This window comes from Notolabrus celidotus, chromosome 2 (genome assembly GCF_009762535.1).
Source record: "Notolabrus celidotus isolate fNotCel1 chromosome 2, fNotCel1.pri, whole genome shotgun sequence".
In the NCBI taxonomy this organism is placed as follows: Eukaryota; Metazoa; Chordata; class Actinopteri; order Labriformes; family Labridae; genus Notolabrus; species Notolabrus celidotus.
The window spans coordinates 1,974,641-1,995,381 of record NC_048273.1 but is presented as its reverse complement, the minus strand read 5'-3'; the positions used below and the strand labels follow the sequence as shown (position 1 = coordinate 1,995,381).

The window sequence follows — 20,741 nt, the reverse complement described above, 5'->3', positions numbered from 1 at the left end:
AAGACGTCAGATTCCACTTCTCCTCCGAGCCTCTGCTCAGTGTTACACTCTTTGTTTTTATTGCTGCTTGGAGCGGCTCCATCTCTCAGACACGTTGTACTAACACTGTAAGCAGCTGAAGGTGTTTAAGAGAAAGAGTCCAGGAGCTATGTAGCTGTCGGATAAATCAAACTGTGCAGGATCATGAAAGTGAAGTTTCTTTCTGTGACGTCTCCCTGATTTTGCACATGACTTGTGAAGATTGTGTTCTCGCTCTCCTCAGTCAGAGCTTGCTTCCGCTGCAGCGGTATGAAAATGAAGTGTTGATGAATACCCTCGTCTGATATGTGTCGTTTGCTGTGCATGTAAATAAATGAACATTAAAGAGAACGAGCTTTCCTGTGAAACAGAAACAAGTCTGACGTTTTTATTTCCAACTTTTTTACTTCTAAAATCAACAAGAGGAGCAATCATATACAAAGTGTTGAAAACAAAACATCACTTTCAGACAGGAGATGTGGAGATGTGGAGATGTGGAGATGTGGAGATGTGGAGATGTGGAGATGTGGAGATGTGGAGATGAAGCACATTTTTAAATTTGGAGTATTTGAATGCACTCTGGTACAGCAACAGACAGAAAGAGCAGCACAACTTCCTCTGCTGTATTTACACGCTGAAACAAACCACGACTGACTCTGTGAATTAATGTGAGGTCTGCAGAAGCATCATGGCTGTGGTTTGTGTTTGACAGTAATGATCTTGTGGGAGATTGGAGCTCAGAAAGTAGAACATTTCAGCTTGGGATTGTTTGTTTTTGACATATTCAACTTCTTTTTTTGCAAGTTAAGGAGTTGTTGAAGGCCAGTTGGTTAACTTGTTCTCTCAAAATCTGCCTGCAAAACTTGAGAATCACACGCAGATCTTGAGCGTACGAAGAGCATAACTAAAAGCTGAGTGCAATGACGCACTCTGACTTTGAGATGACCCAGAGATGTCCCTTATTTGCCCCCTTCCTGTTTCCCCCAGTGGGACTTCATCAGAGAACAAAGGTTTACTCGAGTTTATTCAACTTCCTTGATTCCAAGATGTCTGACTGATAGCTTTGCGTTGATGTTCCTAACACTTTAAAGCAAAACTGAAAACATACCTTCATGTGATGCTCCACCCTGAATGTGCAGGGGCCTGAAAGTGTAAACACACTACAGCAGCTGAAACCTTTTCATGAGGGGAAACAGGGCTGCAACTTTAAAGATGAATCCATTTATTAAACACAGATTATTGTTTTTATCATGGATTCTAATTTTGCATCATTTATGAATTGAATGCATCTTTCATTTACTTCTCTGCAGCATGCTTCTGTTGTTTTGTTTGTGTTTTTGAGTTTGCATCATCTCTGAAGTGTGCAGAAAAGTATGTCCGGTGTAGAGCCTGCACCTTTTAGGCCACCATCACTTCCTGTTTGTGTTTTGTGGGGAAATTGTTGTAGCTGCAGTCCTGATCAGGGTTTTAAATGAGGTGATTGAGAATGCAGCTTAAAACCAAATTCTTTCTGGTGAGCTCTATCTTCATAAAGGATGTGATTGTGGTGTGTGTATATGTTTGACGCCTACACTCTCCCATTCTTGATGTCCCCAATAGCTCCCCATACATCAAACAGAAACACGTCAGGGAAGGCAAAATCTCCCAGAACCGAGTCCAAGGCCTCCGCAAAGTCATCTGGGTTCTTCTTGTCTTTGCCGGCTTCAACAATGGTGGTCGCTGCAGAAAATGAGACTCATTTCAAGACATGCAAAGATTATAGTTTGAAATTATTTATAACTATGTAAACATGTTATTCTGCTCTTGATGTCTTGTTATGCATTCTAGTACTTTGGAGTTCCTTTCTTTTCTTTCTTTTTATTTGATTTGTCTCGTAGGTTCCTCTGGATCTCTGCTCCTGTGGACGTGCCAGACTCCTGCTGCTACAACTACTACTAGAGCTCATAGCGCCCTGTTACCCATCTAGAACACTACGCTCCCAACATGCAGGCCTGCTCATCGTACCTAAAGTCTCTAAAAGTAGTATGGGAGGCAGAGCCTTCAGTTATCAGACCCCTCTCCTTTGGAATCATCTACCAGTCAGGGTCCGGGAGGCAGACACCCTCTCTACTTTTAAGAGTAGACTTCAAACTTTCCTTTTTGATAAAGCTTATAGTTAGAGCTGGATCAGGCTTGGACCAGGTCTTAGTTATGCTGCTATAGGCTTAGACTGACACACTGGGATCCTGTCTTTCCCCCTTTTTGGGTCTGTCATTCATTCTTTCTTTCTTTCAAGCCTTTTTCGTTTCGTTTTGTTTCCTTTCATTCCTTCCTTCCTTCTTTCTTTCTTTCTTTCTTTCTTTCTTTCTTTCTTTCTTTCTTTCACTTTCCCTTTCATTCCTTTCTTTCATTCCTTCCTTCCTTCTTTCTCTCTTTTATTCCTTTTCTTCCTTTCCTTCCTTCTTCTTTTTTCAAGCCTTTTTCGTTTCCTTCCTTCTTCCTCTTCTTCCTTCCTTCCAAGCCTTTTTCGTTTCATTCCTTTTTCCTTTCTTTCTCTTTCTTTCTTTCTTTCTTTCTTTCTTTCTTTCTTTCTTTCTTTCACTTTCCCTTTCATTCCTTTCTTTCATTCCTTCCTTCCTTCTTTCTCTCTTTTATTCCTTTTTCCTTTACTTCCTTCCTTCTTTTTTTCAAGCCTTTTTCGTTTCCTTCCTTCCTTCCTTCCTTCCTTCCTTCCTTCCTTCCTTCCAAGCCTTTTTCGTTTCATTCCTTTTTCCTTTCTTTCTCTTTCTTTCTTTCTTTCTTTCTTTCTTTCTTTCTTTCTTTCTTTCTTTCTTTCTTTCACTTTCCCTTTCATTCCTTTCTTTCATCCTTCCTTCCTTCTTTCTCTCTTTTATTCCTTTTTCCTTTACTTCCTTCCTTCTTTTTTTCAAGCCTTTTTCGTTTCCTTCCTTCCTTCCTTCCTTCCTTCCTTCCTTCCTTCCAAGCCTTTTTCGTTTCATTCCTTTTTCCTTTCTTTCTTTCTTTCTTTCTTTCTTTCTTTCTTTCTTTCTTTCTTTCTTTCTTTCTTTCTTTCTTTCACTTTCCCTTTCATTCCTTTCTTTCATTCCTTCCTTCCTTCTTTCTCTCTTTTATTCCTTTTTCCTTTACTTCCTTCCTTCTTTTTTTCAAGCCTTTTTCGTTTCCTTCCTTCCTTCCTTCCTTCCTTCCTTCCTTCCTTCCAAGCCTTTTTCGTTTCATTCCTTTTTCCTTTCTTTCTCTTTCTTTCTTTCCATGTTTCTTCATCCTTTATGTCTCCTTTTCTTATCCTGTCCTTTCCTTCTGTCCTTCCTTCACCATTCCTTCTCCTCTTTTTCTTTCTTCTGGTCTCCCTCTCTTCTCTCTTTTCTTAGACCTTTCTGGAGTCCCTGAGCTCCCTTGTCTCGTAGGTTCCTCTGGATCTCTGCTGCTGTGGACGTGCCAGACTCCAGCTGCTACAACTACTACTATCCGTCTCTCCACTATCGTCTCTCCACTATCCTCCCTCTCTCCCTCTCTCTCTCCCTCTCTCCCTCTCTCTCTCTCTCTCTCTCTCTCTCTCTCTCTCTCTCTCTCTCTCTCTCTCTCTAACTTGCTAAATGCTGCAAAGTGCTCTGCTCATGGTGGATTAAGATGAGATCAGACTGAGTCCTGTCTGGAAGATGGGACTGGATCTGATCCGGTCTTGATGTTGGGTCTTTGTTAATAATAGAGCACAGAGTATGGTCTAGACCTGCTCTGTTCGGAGAGAGTCTGAGGAGAACATTTGTTGGGATTTGGTGCTTTATAAAGATTGATTGATGAAATATCCCACCTTTAATTGACAGTATGAAGAGGCTTCGAGGATCTGAATAAAAGCAATATTTGGATGATCCTAAATCAAGTGTTCAGTAAACAGCGGATGCTTGTTTGGAACTTGTTCCCTGAGTGTGTTCTCCAAAATGTCATTTTAAAACTATACACCAGAAAACACACACTGTTTATCTCTACTGTGCAGATTAAGGAATCATTAACCTACTTTAAATTAGGGTCCAAATAAAAAACTGTATTTTGGGAAACCAGGTCGATGACCCTGAAAGTCTGGGAAAGTGCAACCCTGCAGCCCCCTCAGATTCCTGACCCCCCGTCCTGTACTTATCAGAAATAAAATATGCTTCTGTGTGCTTTTATTTTGGTAGCAAAATTCAGAGGGGAGAAATCAAAGCAGATTGTTTAAATTTTTCTCATCAGTTTTGAGCCATAGGGACTTTTTCTAACTACTGAGAAAGTTCTTACCCAGCTCCAGATCTCTAATTCCCATGTAGCTCTCCAACAGGTCGTCCACCTTCCTCGTGGCCTGCTCCTCAAACTCATTCTGCTGTCAGAGCAAAGAGGAGGACACAGAAGAGCGAGATGTGATGGTGTTCACGCTCTAAATATGGTGATACAGACTCTGAGAGAGCACACAGACTCACACCAAAACCAGAAGAAGAACTTTGACTGTTCACAGCAGAGTTTAGATGGTTGTTTAATTCATTGGTAACTGTTTTCTAATCAAGTGTTTGTTTAACTTGTTCTTCTTGAAGGTTGCAGAACAAGTTCAGCCATTTGATGAAGAGTGAACTTTCAAGATAAGGTGAGAGTCTCTTTTATAAAAGAGGTCACTTCCTTGAAACATGTGATTTGGTTTGTGTTTCTGATAATCAGCTGGGGTTGTGCGGTTCACATGAAGTCGTTTCAGTTCCCTGATGACCCACGCAGGAACTCTGCAGGGTCTTATTTTCTGTGCTACTGACCGAGAAAACAAAAATGCACTGGAAGTGATGTCATTGTCCAAGAGAGCGTGTGAAACTCACCACTTCCTGAACCGTAGCAGCGCCCTTGGAGCGCAGACGAAGCGTCTCCCTCCCGTTCACCATCTTGCCCTCATTAGATTTTGGCGCTCTGGTCCTCATTCCGATCATGTCTGACCGAACACACACAAACACAGGATGATCAGCAGGGACCAGAATAAAGACGAGGCAGACAACCTGTTGGATTTATTTTTATCGTCTTGTTGAGTGTCTGCAGGAGGCATGCAATCCACAAATCAAGGGCGTAAAATATGGCCCCCTAACAAATGGTGCTTTTTGACCGCAGGACCCAGGGTCTAAATATAGTTCCTGGGTAGTTAATCTCCCCCTAAAGAGTCCCTGCTAGGGGGGTAGTACTTTTCAAAGGTCCACAAACTTTAGGGGCAGGGCCTGCAGTGCTATTCCACCCTCCGTCCTCACTAACATCACACACACCTGTGATTCACTTGGTTTAATAACTCCTGAATATCGGTGTGAATGCGTCTCTGTCAGCTCCCGGTGTTCCGGTTTTAAAAGTGACCCTGTAAACTGGAGACCTTCAGCTGAACGTGTCAGTGTTTGTGGAGTTTACACAGCTGTTGAAACACAGAGGGAGTTCCTGGGAATGCAAACTAGTTTAGTTTTTATTAAGATTTCAAAATATCCTCATCAGATATTTAATGATGGTCTAAAGACGTTTATGAGGGATGCATCCGGCTGAGAGTCTCCAGTTAACAGGGTCGCCGTTTAAACCAAAACACCGGCCGATCTCTGCCACGGCTTTTTGAGTTCAAAAGGATTTTAAAGCCGTGTTGAAACGTCTTTGCTACTCGCGCTTATCTCCTCTCACGTGTTGATTCATTCTTTGCTTTTTCCATGTTTTTAACTGCAGGCGCAAAATTTTCACCTTTTTTCATGTTTTTCTGCTTTTTGAGCACAATTTCAAATTTGAGGAAATAGATTTTTTCGACAGGCTCCGGGTCAACTTTTTTTCCAATTTTTTTTTTCAAAACATTTTTTTTTTAAAAAAAAAAATGCAAATTTGTGTTTTTTCCCCCAAAAAAAAATCTTCCAAAATTTTTTTTTCCAAATTTTTTTTTTTCAAAATGTGTCTTTCAAATTTATTTTTTTTCAAATTAAAAAAAAAAGTAATAAAAAATTCAAAATTTTCTTTTACTTTTTTTTTTAATTTTTCGAAAAACCATTCACAGTCATTGTCCATCTGTGATTCTCTTGATTTCTCTTTCTTTCATTAGTTTTTATTTGTTCTATCTTTTTTGTATGTGTGTGTACTTTTCAAAAGAAGAAGCTGTGATTCTCTTGATTTAGCAGCTTGTAACAGTAGTCTTCTCTCAGCCCACCGTGAATGCGTCTCTCCTCCCGGTGTTCCGCTTTTAAAAGTGACCCGGTAAACTGGAGCCCTTCAGCTGAACGTGTCAGTGTTTGTGGAGTTTACACAGCTTTTGAAACACAGAGGGAGTTCCTGGGAATGCAAACTAGTTTAGTTTTTATTAAGATTTCAAAATATCCTCATCAGATATTTAATGATGGTCTAAAGACGTTTATGAGGGATGCATCCGGCTGAGAGTCTCCAGTTAACAGGGTCGCCGTTTAAACCAAAACACCGGTCCATCTCTGACATGGTGTGTCGAAACGTCTTTGTCTCTCGCGCTCGTCTCCTTCCAAGAGTCGATTCAGTGAATCCATCTTCAATAAAGCACGAACAGCACAAGAGGAATCTCCTTCATGCTGACAGGCTAAAGGTGCATTTCGACGGTCTTTTAGCCCCCTGAGCTAAAAGGTTCCTGGTCCCCCATTGTTGTCTGCGTTTAGACCGCGGGCTGAAGTCCCGGGTAGATTGTGCAAATCAGGCCAGTGACGTATGGAGAATAAAAAAGTAAATGCACTACACCACCAGACCAGTAGAGGGCAGTAACACAAAGATGATGACACCATAGAAGCAGACGGACAGGCAGGTATCATTCTGAGCAACACAACAGTTAGCCTGTTAGCATGAAGAGACTCAGCTGGTCTGTTTTAGATGGTGCTATATTTCATCACAGATGGATTCACTGAATCAACACGTTTCTTTTCCCTCCATACGTCACTGGCTTGATTTGGATAATCTCCACGGGACTTCAGGCCTCGGTGGAAATGCAGACCACAGTGGGGCCACAGGAACCATTTAGTTCCTGGAACTTCTGGTCCAAAAGCACCCTACCTGCATTAACAGATGTTAACGGACTTCTTCCCCTCCGGTAAATGTACTCTCACATGAGTCCTCTAACTGTACGTTTCTGTTTCCTCTGAACATCATTAAGCATGGAAACAAAGTACTAAGTACTACACGTGATTGTTAGCAGGATGTCAGACATTGACCGTGGATCTGGTTTCCTGTCTGATAACATAATTTCGATGACAGCTGTGCTCCGGTCCAGTCTGCAACATCCACTTAGAAACGCAGACTTCCTCTGAATGTAATTCATGAGCAACTTAACATACTTCTGAAGGGAAGAGCATTTTCCCAGACGGCCTCTTGGTGACGGGTACAGTCCTGAATAAAAGTCCCAGGGCAAAGTGCATGAAATCTGGCCTTCATAAAGAGACTTAGAGCGAGGAGCCACGTCAGAGACCTGGTTTGGAGACAGTTAGTGTAAACCTATTAATCGCTCATGGGTTTTTACTCCTGATATATAAGTGTGCTCATTCTCTGGAAACAGGGAAAATACAACAAGAGCACTGTGATCAAATATTTACAGTATCTTTGGCACTGACTGCTGTGTGAATGCAGAGCGTCCTCTCTCTCTGCACTGATGTGTGTGCATGTTGGTATTTGAATCATTAAGAAATTGCTCACTTTTTCACATCAACATACAAATCTGAACACAAAACTTTGTCCCACTTGAGCTGGACTGTTTCTGTTTGGATCAGGGGACAAATATTAGGATGGAAATTAAAGCTGTAAGAGGTCGACAGCACTGAGAGTCCAAACAACATTGACACGGGTTAAGGACACAGTAAACTTACGTGTGCTACTGTTGTGAATTTGTCAAGACTGCAGAATCTGAGTTAAAGTAAAGGCAGAAGCTTGAGACCCGCCATAATGATACTCAGCGGTTAATACAGAGACTGCAGTTCTCATCACGGAGGCCACTGGTCCAGCTCCAAGCTAAATGTCACCCCTGCTCCCTACTCCCCATCCTGTCTCTCTTCAGTTCCATCCCAAAAGGAAAAATGCCAAAGAAATGTCATCAAAAGTTACTTATTGCTGTATTCGGTATTTTCTCAGGCTCGTCTGATTCTTGCTGCTCCTCTCTTTTTGAGTTTTTTACTCTTCAGCTGATGGTTTATGAATATGTTCCAGGGAACCCTCACATTAATCAGGTGGAGAAAACAGAGGCCTCCTGATTCCTCAGAATGATAATAAGAATATTGCTTATTTTTAAAGCACTTTTCTAAACAGGATACAAAGTGCTTTACAAATAAGAAAGTTAGAGAATAAAAGAGAAATGTGAGGTAGATAAATAAGAGGAAATAAAATGATGTTGGAAGAATAAAAATGACAAAAAATACAAAAGATGGAAAAAATAAAAACATAAGAAATATAAGAATATAAAAATGTAATTATGTTAAAATAAAATAATATAAAAATGTATGACTATAATAATACAATAATGTAAAAATATGAAAATATAAAACTCTAAAAACATTATAATGTAATGATATAAAATATAAAAATATAATAATGTAAAAAATATATAAAAATATAAAATTTAAATATATAAAAAGATAAAAATATAATAATATAAAAATATAAATACATAATACAATTATATAAAAATATGAAAATATAAAATTTGATTATGTAAAAATTTAAATATGTAAGAATATTAAAATATAGAACTATACAAATAAAAAAAGTATAATAATATAAAAATATAAGAATATAAAATTATAGAATTATAACATCCTGCCAGTGATACTGCCTGTAAAAGAATAAAAACATCCATAAAAATGTGTTTTTAAAAGATATTTAAATGGCAGATATTTAAATCTTCACCCTATCATTTAATCATGTTGGATTTTAACCATGACATGCAGGTGAAATAAGGTCTGTATGTACAAAGGGAAGCAGAAATGTAGGCTACTGCAAGGAACTTGTTTCAAATGACACATGGACTTTTGACTGACTGAGACGTGCGTGTTTGTTTGAGAATTCATAGTTTGCAGCTTCTTCTGCACAACACAGTGAAGTCAGTGTGTGAGGAGCTCTCATTGAGTTAAGGGAAGGAACCATCCCAGAGCAGAGTCAGGTGTGTGTGTGTCTGATTGCTCCTGATGTGGAGCAGGTGTGTGTGTGTGATTGCTCCTGATGTGGAGCAGGTGTGTGTGCCTGATTGCTCCTGGTGTGTGAAGCTTATTTAAACTCTTGGACTCCAGGTTTCAGACTCATTAGCTCTCCTTCTGAGTCAGTGAGAGGATCTCTGCAGGTTCTCTGTGTGTGTGTGTGTGTGTTTGTTGCCTAAACATCCCAATACATCTGACCCAGTAAGACAGATCTCTAACTCACCGAAGGCCTTCTTGGGCCCCACCAGGCGCAGAGTGAAGGGAATCCCTCTCGGCTGCTCTTTCAGCATCTTAGCCACCTCGTAGTGTCGACAGCCGACGATGCTCTGATCGTTGATGGCCTCGATGTGATCTCCAACACAAACCGTCTTCAGCCGGTCGATGGTGCTGCTTTCCTTTATCCTCTGAAAGAGACAGAAAACATTCCCTGTTTCAGGTTCTGCAAACATCATGGGAAAGGTGAGACCTTGTAGAACTCCTGAAGTTTAATATCTAAGTCTTTGATTATTCTTCAACAATACACTGACTGTTCTTCATCCTCTCTCACCTTGATGAAGGCGTATCCAGCTCCGTTGTCCGTGATAGTGAGGCCCAGCGCGTCCTCCGTCTTTGTCACCTCCACCTCTTTGGTTTCTCCCCGGACGTGAGCGAAGATGAAGTCCTCCAGTCCGATCTGACCCCCCAGGAGCTTCTGCATGTCCACTTTATGGGAGTTAAGGGTGCAGAAGAGGATCTAAAAGGGGGAGGTGAGTGAAGTGATTTAATACACCAAAACTAAAAACCATAATCATAATAATATAATATTAACAAAAAATAGACTGGGGGAGTTTGAGTATCTCAGGTTCTTGTTTGCGAGTGAGGGTAAAATGGAGCGTGAGATCCACAGGCGGATTGGTGCGGCGTCAGCAGTGATGCGGACGTTGTATCGGACCATTGTGGTGAAGAGGGAGCTGAGCCGGAAGGTAAAGCTTTCGATTTACCAGTCGGTCTACGTTCCAACCCTCACCTGTGGTCTTGAGCTGTGGGTCATGACCGAAAGGATAAGATTGCGGATACAAGCAGCTGAAATGAGTTTCCTGCGAAGGGTGTCTGGGCTCGGCCTTAGAGAGAGGGTCAGGAGCTCGGACATCCGGAGGGAGCTCGGAGTAGAGCCGCTGCTCCTCCGCGTCGAAAGGAGTCAGCTGAGGTGGTTCGGGCATCTGATAAGGATGCCTCCCGGACGCCTCCCTTTAGAGGTGTTGCGGGCACGTCCACCTGGGAGAAGGCCCCGGGGTAGACCCAGAACGCGGTGGAGGGATTATATCTCCCGCCTGGTCTGGGAACGCCTCGGGATTCCCCAGGAGGAGCTGGAAAGTGTCGCCGGGGAGAGGGATGTCTGGGTCAATTTGCTTGGACTGCTACCCCCGCGACCCGACCCCGGATTAGTGGAAGACAATGGATGGATGGACAAAAAATAAATAAGAAAAAAATATTAACAAAAATAAATAAGAATGATATTAAAACAATAAATAAGAATAATAATATTAACAAAAATAAATAAAAAATAATATTAATAAATAAATCATACAAATAATAAGTTATTATTATATTTATTTACAATTAAATTATACAACTATTTTTTATAATATCATAATTATAAAAAACAAAAATAATGCTGAGATTTAGTTGTTCTAAACATTTAGTGTTAAATTAGTTTCCACAAAGTTTAATGAGCAGAACTCTTATTAGAAAAATAACTTGAGTGTTTCCTTTTAATGTTCTGATGCCGACACCTGCTGTTTAAAACATTGAAGACCACATTAAGCCTCCTTTTTATAGGCAACCCTCTATGAAGAGAATGCATGCCATTCATGCAAACAGAGGTTAATTATAGATCAGCTGTAACCCCTGACACTACACCTACACTTCCATGTTTTAGCTCCCTCCTTCTCTTTAACTGCACAGTGTTAAATTAATTGAAACATTTGTGTTTTGGTATTGCTCAATCATCCTTACAAGTTTCTTTTAATGATGCATGTACACTTTTACTGTAAATTAATACTCAAGGGAGTTTTGTTATTTCCTGGAGCTCCCAGTTTCAATACAACAACAATGATGTCATCACAAATCCTTCATGTGTGCTGCATGAAGATCCACCAGCAGAGGGCAGCAGAGCCAAACTCTTTGATTTAGCTGCTGAGGCCATTTTGTTATGAGCAGTGAATGTATGGATAAAATGTGTAGATGATGAAGACTATCTAAATGTTTCTGTTTGTTGTTTGAGTTTAAAGCTTTTACTCAAAGTTGTATTTCAAAGATGAGTGATGAAAAAAAAAGTGTCATAAAAACACGAGAAGCAGTTTACACTTGAAATAATTTAAGAGACGTTTCCTGTGAAACATGAATCAGTCGTTTCATCATCCGTGCACAAGAGGAAATGTGCCGTTAAGAGCAGCATTAACACGTTGACATTCCTGGACTGGACATGTGCCTCTCACGTTACAGCTCCTCAAACTCCAGCTGATCTTGTTCAGCTTGTTGCTCATGTTGTTGTTGTTGTTCTGATACACCATCAATGTCCTGATTTTTGTTATTCTTCAAGGTTAAAGTTCAAGTTTGACAGAAATATCCAAAACGGAAATCTGAGATAACCTGTGTGACTTGTTATCTAACCCGGAGCAGTTCCTGTCCTGTTCCTGATATTGCTCGCAGTAATTCCTTTGGTGAGTGAAACGGTCTGACTGCGGTCCGAAGTCCTCTGCGGCGTCGAGCTGTGCTGTAACTTTATGCTGCCGCTGTTCAGTCCTCAAGGGGGTTCAAGGAAACTGTTGTGTGTCTCACTATCAACACCTAACAGCCTGATATTTACCACCTACTGAGTCGAATATATGAGTCCAAGTGCTGTTCAAGGCCTTTCAGATACACGACTCATCAGATTCATTTTCATCCTGCAGTACATCAGATTTTTGAACCTGGTCTTCCATTGATTGATTCAAAGACAAAGCAGTTTCTTTATGATTCTTTTTCATTGCACTGAAAATGACTGATACAGACATTTTTAAACACAGACTTCTCGTGTTAGGTTGGTCTTAACTGCAGAGTGAATAAAATGAATGTAAGATGAGATTTTATTTTTCATAACTTTTGAAATGAGGACATTTCATCTGAAGAGAGGAAAGTATGTAAGATGAGATTTTATTTTGGTCTAAGTGTTTATATCATTAAGTCTTTAATGAAGTTTGAAAGACTACTGTTTCATATATTGCACTGCTTCTTTAAGGTTGCTCAGGGTGATATTGTCTGAGGTTAAGTAAATGTGTCACGAGTTTGATGTGCAGTTGTCCAACGTTGTTGAAGAGTCATTAAAGGCATCACGACGCAGAGCAGAAGTTGTCCCATGCTATTTCTTCCCCACAGCCCTGAAATATATTTAATTAAGTTTTAAGTTAACGCAGTAACAGTTTAACAGATCTGAAGAGATTAAACAAGGTACGGCGTTACATTAATGATATCTTCCAGGGCCAAACATATCGACTTGAGAACATTCACCATCACTTCTAATGCGGGCAGAGATGTAGAAAGGGTGAAGGTTTATAAATATCTCTGTATCTGGATTGATGAGAAAGTTATGTTTTAAAAGTCAGATTTTAAATTTGTGACTAAAGATTGTCTTTTTCTACAGGAGCAAATCCTGCTTTCCTCTCCGCTGTAGGAACACCCTGGTCAAGGCAACTTTTTCATCAGTTACTTTAGTTTGTTTCAGCTGTCGGTCAGTTCTGAGACGATTAGGCACGAAAGATGTGCAGGAAACGGGCAGGTAGCATCACCGCTGACCCCTCACACCCTGGACACAAATTCTTTAAACTCCTCCCCTCCGGCAGGCGCTACAGATCACTGTGCGCCAAAACAACCCGCCATAAGAACAGTTTCTTCCCCCAGGCTGTCACTCTGATGAACACTAAACCATAACAGTGTCAGACCTGTCAGATAAATACTCTCTGTAAATATACATGTAGATACACAATGCAACAATTCTCAAGCAGAATTCCATATTTCTATTTTTTGTATTATTTAACTTCTATTTTTATAATGTAAAACTACCTCTGCAACTCACCACTGCACTTTATCATATTATTTTAGCCTGTACATATTAGTCAAGCCTATTTGTTGTTTCTTTGTATTTATAGCTAAGGTTATTGTTATTATATTTTTATTTTATTTTTTATTGTAGTTCTTATTCTTATTCCTATTCTTATGCCTTGTACAAAGAGAGCACAGTTTACTAAAGTCAAATGCCTTGTGTGTTCAAGCATACTTGGCGAATAAAGCTGATTCTGATTCTGATAACAATGCATCAAATTTGGTGCTTTCCTCTGATTGGCTGCTGGAAGTTTAAACGTCATATCTGCAACAATGTTGTGGTTAGTTTGGACGTTACGGTCTACTAGTTAAGATGAACCTTACGTCTCTGGTGAAACCAAACAGTGACACAACTTAAGTTACAAACTAACTAGTTTCAACCAAGCGGCAACCTCCGGTCTAAAAATATGAGTCAATGAGGAAGTGTTAAAAGCTGCAGTTCATCGAGGATCCGCTTGAGGCTGGCTCCGGAAGTACCGGAAGTCACATACACATGAATGGGGAAAAGACGATCTTTGCAGCATTAATAATCATGTTTACAGCCTGGTACAAAAGATGAGTGGAGTCTGAATAGCTCATTTCTCGACGTCCTCTCACTGTGAGGGGGGTGAATTTTTTTCTAATTCGGCAATTTCGAAGATATTGAGATTACCAGTCTTCCAATGAGAGGCACAGCTGCCTGCTGGAACGCTGCAGCTGTTGGCTAGGAGGCTCAAAGCCCGCCTCTTTACGTCACACTGGCTCGACAGAAGCAATATGGCTGCCACAGCCGATTGGCTTCAAAACAGCGCTTCAGAAACAGATGGGTGACGTCACGGATACTACGTCCATATTTTTTACAGTCTATGGTTTCAACCAAGCGTGCCGGATACGGCCCTGGTGGTGAGGCTTTCAGCAGTGTGTCTGCCCCCTGGTGGCTGGCTGCAGTATAGGTCAAAAAATCCATCTCCCCCATTCATTTGAATGGGGGAGCAGTCAAACTTTAAAAAATAAATACACGTCGTACGAATGTTTCTCACATCTGTATGCTGTGGTTATATGTAGTTAGTATTTGACTGTTTTGTGTCCAAGTCCTCTTTTTTCTGAACAGTTTCTTCTTCGTTGGTTATTAGAGTTTAAAAAACGGGGTTTTACTTCCTGTTTCCTTTGATTCACAGCCGCCGTAGAGTGAAACTTCAAAGGACACACAGCGTCTTGTGATGTCACGCTGTAGGGCGAAGCTTATTACAAAGGCTTCACAGGCTCTGGCTGCACAATGGCGGCGCCCAGGAGAGGGATTTTTTGGCTTCAGAACCGTACAACAGGGAAGAGGCGGAGCAACGCTGTCCATTTTTATTTACAGTCTATGGTTTCAACGTCTGGTTTAGGGAGGACTTTACACCCTAACTTAGGACGCAACTTACGGACATCTGGTGCAACAGGATGCAGGTTCCTAGAGTGAATTCAGAGCTGGGAAAATCTGCTTTTGGCTTTTTTTGCACCATTTGCATTGAACTCCCTTCAAAGCTCTTTAAAAATGAACCCATTGGTTTCTTTTAGTCATTTTAAATCATTATTTTAAACTGCTTAACCTCTGATTGCAGCTGTTTTAACTGACTTTGGGTTAACATTACTTTTTAATTGATCATTATTTTAAGGTTTTATCTTTTATTTGCTTGTCGTGCATTTTAATGTTTCTTTTATATGCTCTGCGTCATTGTAAATGAGGGCTTTGCTCTCAAAGATAATTAATTAATTTCCATTCTTGTGCATTTTTTCAATGCATGACTGCAACTTGTGTATCATTTCAGATTAAAATCACTACTGCAACTCTCTACTGTCAGGCCTCCCTGCATGCACAGTCAAACCTCTGCAAATGATCCAGAACGCAGCAGCACGTCTGGTCTTCAAACAGCCTAAGACAGCTCATGTCACTCCCCTGCTCATCTCACTACACTGGCTTCCAGTTGCAGCTCGCATCAGATACAAAACTCTAATCATGACTTACAAAGTAGGAACCAAAACTGCTCCAGTTTACCTGGAACCCCTCATCCAGGTCTACTGCCCTTCTCGCCCGCTACGCTCAGCCTCTGAAAAGCGCCAAGTGCTTCCAGCACACAAGGCCTCAAAACCACTAGCTGGACTCTTCTCTTCTGTTGTCCCTAAATGGTGGAATGAATTGGCCAACTCCATTCGATCTGCAGAGTCCCTCTCTACTTTCAAAAGACAGCTAAAGACCCAGCTCTTTAGGAAGCACTATGCACTTAGCTAGACTGCTCTCCACTGTTGTCCCCAGTGGTAGATCATGTCTTCCAGCTACGATTGACTCGCACTGTCCTGCTCTACTCTGGGACTCTGTGTTCAGGTCTGGAGTGACCCAGCACTTGGTACTCTGGTCATTATTGTGGTGATGTTAATTGTTGATGATGATAATGGAAGGTATTAAATTGGTTGGTTGCTTCATTGTAGATGTTCCTTATTTACTTTGTGCATTGCCTTTACACTGCTTGGCAGTACCTGCACCCAAATTGACTTGAAGCACTTTGTTCCTCTTACTGATCTTGTTTCCTCTTGTCTAGATCTTTGCTTGTGGTGTACTTGTTCTCGTATGTACGTCGCTTTGGATAAAAGCGTCTGCTAAATGACATTGTAACATTGTAACATTGTAACACTTCCTCCTGCAGCTATCTTCACTGACATTCCTGCAGGACATAACAAACCCTTCACTTTCTTTCACTATCTTCATATAAAAATGCAGCTTTAAGGAGTTGAATCTTGTTGCAACAGGCGAACAATCTTTCACACAATCACTTCGGACAGTTGTCTATTTTTATCTTCCCCATATGTATCCCTTCATCTGCAGTCATCTATGTTCAGGAAGTGACACCCAGATAAAGAAAACCTTCACGGTGGCCTTCAAGACAACACTGATAATTATGAGATAAGGCCAATGTCAAATGGCTATTGTGCTGTGGCGGAGTTTGTTACCATAACATGTTGGAGAATGCTGCAGAACACGACACACAGACACTCTTATCTTCACTTAGACGCTTCACTTTCTTCATCTTTGTTGTGTGAAACAGAAATGCATGAACACTTTAATATATGAAACAGTTTCAGCACACTAACTGTGCACAAGGTTGTCCACACTTATTAACTATCTGACACCTTTCACGTCCCTACTTCTTTCTATAATTCCCTGCATGCCTTGAATACATAACTGCATTGATAAATGAAGTTTAGTCTGATATCAGCATGGAGGTTTTTGTCACAAGAAGCCTTTATCATGTCAAGTAAGGAGAGCAGAATCAGGCTGCAGAGCGGTTTGGTTAGCCCTGACCCACAAGAGATTTAGTGACTCGACATCTTCTCAAGGATTCTGGCCTTGTGCGCGTCTGTCTGCTTTAACCTCACTGATAACAGAATTATTGATCACCTGCATTGCAATAAATTCAGCTCATAATGTTATCTCATCATTCTGGGATGGCTGTGGACTTGAAGTGTCGAGTGTACACACAGACAAATCAGTCATTTGTAAGAGATATACAGATATAAAGATTAATGGGTGTTTATTTAGAGGCTTTTTAAAATGGGAATGATCCAATTTTCAAACACTAGTTCATTCACTTCATGTGCGGTGATGATCAAATGAAACAGCTGTTTTTGAAGTTTAATGTGACTCTAATGGAGCTCTGCCAAGTGTGACAGAATAATGATGTGATGCTATTTGGGGGGATTATCGTGGAAACTCCAAGATATCAAAGAAAGTCTGTGTTTTTTATCCTATGAGAGCATCGCAGGACTGTCCAACTTAGATTCTGTAATGTGTGTAGTAAGGGAAATTCACCCAGGGTTGGGACTTTCTCTTCCTCTGATACTTCTACATTATTTTACAACTTACTGTAACGTGTCTATTAGCTGAGGCGAGGCTTTATTACTAACATTGGGCTCTATCATCACATATGGATAGGGTATGTAAATGGTGTTATCAAAAACAAGCTCCTTCTGAACATGAAAAAGACAGTCGTCGTTCCTAAAGTCTCTATAAGTAGTATGGGAGGTCGAGCCTTCAGTTATCAGGCCCCTCTCCTTTGGAATCATCTACCAGTCAGGGTCCGGGAGGCAGACACCCTCTCTACTTTTAAGAGTAGGCTTCAAACTTTCCTTTTTGATAAAGCTTATAGTTAGAGCTGGATCAGGCTTGGACCAGCTCTTAGTGATGCTGCTATAGGCTTAGACTGACACACTGGGATCCTGTCTTTCCCTCTCTCTCCTCTCTCTGCCTGTCTCTCACTTTAACTCTTCCTGTCCCATTAAAGTTACTAACCATAGACCTTTCTGGAGTCCCTGAGCTCCCTTGTCTCGTAGATTCCTCTGGATCGCTGCCGTAGATTATTTCTTTCTGTCTTTCTTTCTTTTCTTTCTTTCTTTACTTCGTTCTCTCTTTTTTAATCCTTCTTACTTTTTCTTTCTTTCTTTTGCTCTTTCAGCCTTTCCCTTTTCTTTTCATTCCTTTCTTTCTTTCTTTCTTTCTTTCTTTCTTTCTTTCTTTCTTTCTTTCTTTCTTTCTTTCTTTCTGTCCTTCTTTCTTTCTTTCTTTCTGTCTCCTTTTCTTATCCCGTCCTCTCCTTCTGTCATTCCCCATTTCTTCTCCTCTTTTTCTTTCTTCTGGTCTCCCTCTCTTCTCTCTTTTCTTAGACCTTTCTGGAGTCCCTGAGCTCCCTTGTCTCGTAGGTTCCTCTGGATCTCTGCTGCTGTGGATGTGCCAGACTCCAGCTGCTACAACTACTACTATCCGTCTCCCCACTATCATCTCTCTCTCTCTCTTCATCTCCCTCTATCCCTGTCTCCCAGTCACCTTGACAATGATTAAACTGTTGCAGCTCTGTATAACCAAACCTTCAATCAGTCTTTATTTATATAGCACCAAATCCCAACAAACGTTATCTCATGACTCTTTCCAAACAGAGCAAGTCTAGACCGTACTCTGTGTTCTATTATTAACAAAGACCAAACATCAAGACCGGATCAGATCCAGTCCCATCTTACACACAGGACTCAGTCTGATCTCATCTTAATCCACCATGAGCAGAGCACTTTGCAGCATTTAGCAAGTTACAGTGGCAAGGACAAACTTCCTTTAACAGGCAGAAACCTCCAGCAGGACCAGACTCATGTTAGACACACATCTGCTGAGACCTTGACCTTTAAAGATAGCCTACTGCATCATACTGAAGCAGTATCATTTTCTCAGTTTTCATCATTTTATCAAACTCTTGCGCCTGAAACTGTTTTTTAAATGTTTGCAAACCTTTCATCAGGCAGAATAGCATTAGGAACACCCGGGGCACTGCTAGTGGTGATTGTAAAACTGCACACTGTAAGACCTCCCTGGGGCAGTCTGCTTGTTCCTTAAAAGGCTCTCAAATGTGGAGCACACTACCAATGGAAATACATTAACACAAGATATATAACAGTTTGTTTTAATTCCATGTAACTGTGATGTAAATATCTGCTCTTCTTTTATTTTCACCACACATGCATGTTATTGAATATATGCTGAAAGACAAACTGGGACAAGAGTTGGAAACTAGCAGTAGCTATAATCTCTATATGTGAAGCATCAGCATCAGAAGTTGTACTATGTCATTTGCATTGTCCCTTTAAAACTTTATAAATAAATAGGTATAGCATTTTTTGACGTTGCTATATCAAGCTGTAGTTTTGAGGCTATTTGCATCAATATAACCTGCGGTCTGAACTCACTCCTGTTACTGCAAGTTGTTTTGTTACAGCACATGTGTAATGTTTATTGATTACGGAATGTTATCTTGTTATTTGTGTCCATTATTGATCCTGGTCTAGGCCCAGATGAGTTCAAAGTCTGGCAGACAGTGGTGAGCCAAATGGTCTTCAATAGTGCATCATGGAAAAAAGCCTAGAGTGGAAACCTTACACCTAATAGCAGCAAGCCTGACAGACCAGAAACACAAGAAAGAGATGCATCTTTTAAACAAATCATCTTCCTCAAAACTGGAACTTATCATAATATTTGAACATGTCTCTGTTTTGTTTTGTACCTCTGAGGGGGAGATGTTGAACACTTCAGCGATCTTGGCGTACAGCTCCTTGACGTTGGTGAATCCGTGGATGCGACCTGTGGGGCTCCCATGAGCCAGCTGGGTGTGGAAGATGAGTCTGGGTCTCGGGTATTCTGGTGGCCCTGGTGGCGGCGGTGAAGGAGGAGGAGGAAGAGGAGGCGCTGTGGGTTCGACACACGCAAGGATCTTAGCCTTCTGGTCCTCCATGGCTTCTGCCCCTGCTGCCTCCGAGTCCTGCGGGCTCATAGCCTCCCCGTTCTGCATCAGGCCTCGGCTCAGGTACAGGCTTCTGTAAGGAGCCCTGGTGGGTCACTGCTCAGGCAAAAAGAGAAACCTTCCCCCTTCTTCTTAGCTGACCAACCACCAAACCAACCAACCAACCAGCCGGAGCTTTAGGTTGAAGATGAATTAGTGATGAGAGTAACCTGGTAACTGTAGCTGGAGGAGGCCAGCCAGACCCTGCTGCTGGAAACCCAACACCCTTTGAGTCGAGGATTGAATGTGTTACACCTGAGCCTTTGGTAGCTCACGCACAGAGAACACAAACAAAACACATCAGGTAAAGGTTTCTTCATACAAGAGACAGAGTTAATCCCCAATATCAGTCTGGCTGTGAGACATACCACACACACACATACACACACACACACAACCCTGAATATGTAAACATTCATATGAAGTGTGAAAACCCATGCATACCTGCAAAACGAGGGCAACAAAACAAAGTCTCAGAGCTAAAGGTAAGATGATAGCGCTGGGTGGTGAGTGAGGTGCTCCCCCTTCACTGGCCTCAATAAATGAAACTGGCTGTTGCCTGGGTGAATACTCATTCATGCACTGACCTTTGTGACCTCATGGAAATCCCACACAAACATATGTTTAGTTTGTGTTTGAATGCTTCTTGTATGGGTTTTCCATTCTTTAAAATAGGTTTCATAATACAAAGGATGTGCACACATTAAAGGAAACTCCTTACAACACTGATGAATAAGTGGACTCAGGGATAATGGGCATTGAGGCGTCCAATTTCAAGTTTTTGTGGATGAAAAGAAAGCCTGAAAATTTCTAAGGCCTAGTGCTAAGGAAGAGAATATAATGATTGTCATATTTTTGTGCTTTTTCTAAAATATTAAGTTTCCAGTGAGCTGTAACTCCACTTCCCTGGAGATACAGCTCACCTGAGACTCTAACACCTGTAAAAGTCAATGCAATAGAAATATTGATCCATACTCCAAATCCATACTGCCCACTGGACCCTGTGGAGGTGGTGGCTGACAGGAGGATGATAGCAAAGCTATCTTCTCTGATGGACAACATGTCACCACCCCTCCAGGAGACCATAACAACACTAGGTAGCTTGTTCAGTGACAGA

General features: G+C 41.1%; 1 protein-coding gene across 1 annotated transcript; it reads right to left on the bottom strand.

Annotated features, from left to right (window-relative positions):
- Positions 1-386: 386 nt before the first annotated feature.
- On the bottom strand, positions 387-20,565 carry gipc3 (GIPC PDZ domain containing family, member 3). The gene is made up of 6 exons (XM_034676663.1): positions 19,349-20,565; positions 9,718-9,903; positions 9,394-9,574; positions 4,848-4,957; positions 4,288-4,369; positions 387-1,737 (listed from the first exon to the last, which is right to left on the bottom strand). The coding sequence occupies exons 1-6, from the start codon at positions 19,631-19,633 to the stop codon at positions 1,586-1,588; spliced, it is 996 nt and encodes a 331-aa protein (XP_034532554.1). The 5' UTR covers positions 19,634-20,565; the 3' UTR covers positions 387-1,585.
- Positions 20,566-20,741: the final 176 nt, after the last annotated feature.

What these genes read in the sequence shown, in the direction of transcription:
- gipc3 (XM_034676663.1), bottom strand. Translation starts at nt 19,633, where the DNA reads ATGCAGAACGGGGAGGCTATGAGCCCGCAGGACTCGGAGGCAGCAGGG. An exon ending in CTGGATACGCCTTCATCAAG is followed by an intron (nt 9,575 to 9,717) that starts GTGAGAGAGGAT and finishes TGTCTCTTTCAG; the next exon opens with AGGATAAAGGAAAGCAGCAC. An exon ending in AATTAGAGATCTGGAGCTGG is followed by an intron (nt 1,738 to 4,287) that starts GTAAGAACTTTC and finishes CATTTTCTGCAG; the next exon opens with CGACCACCATTGTTGAAGCC.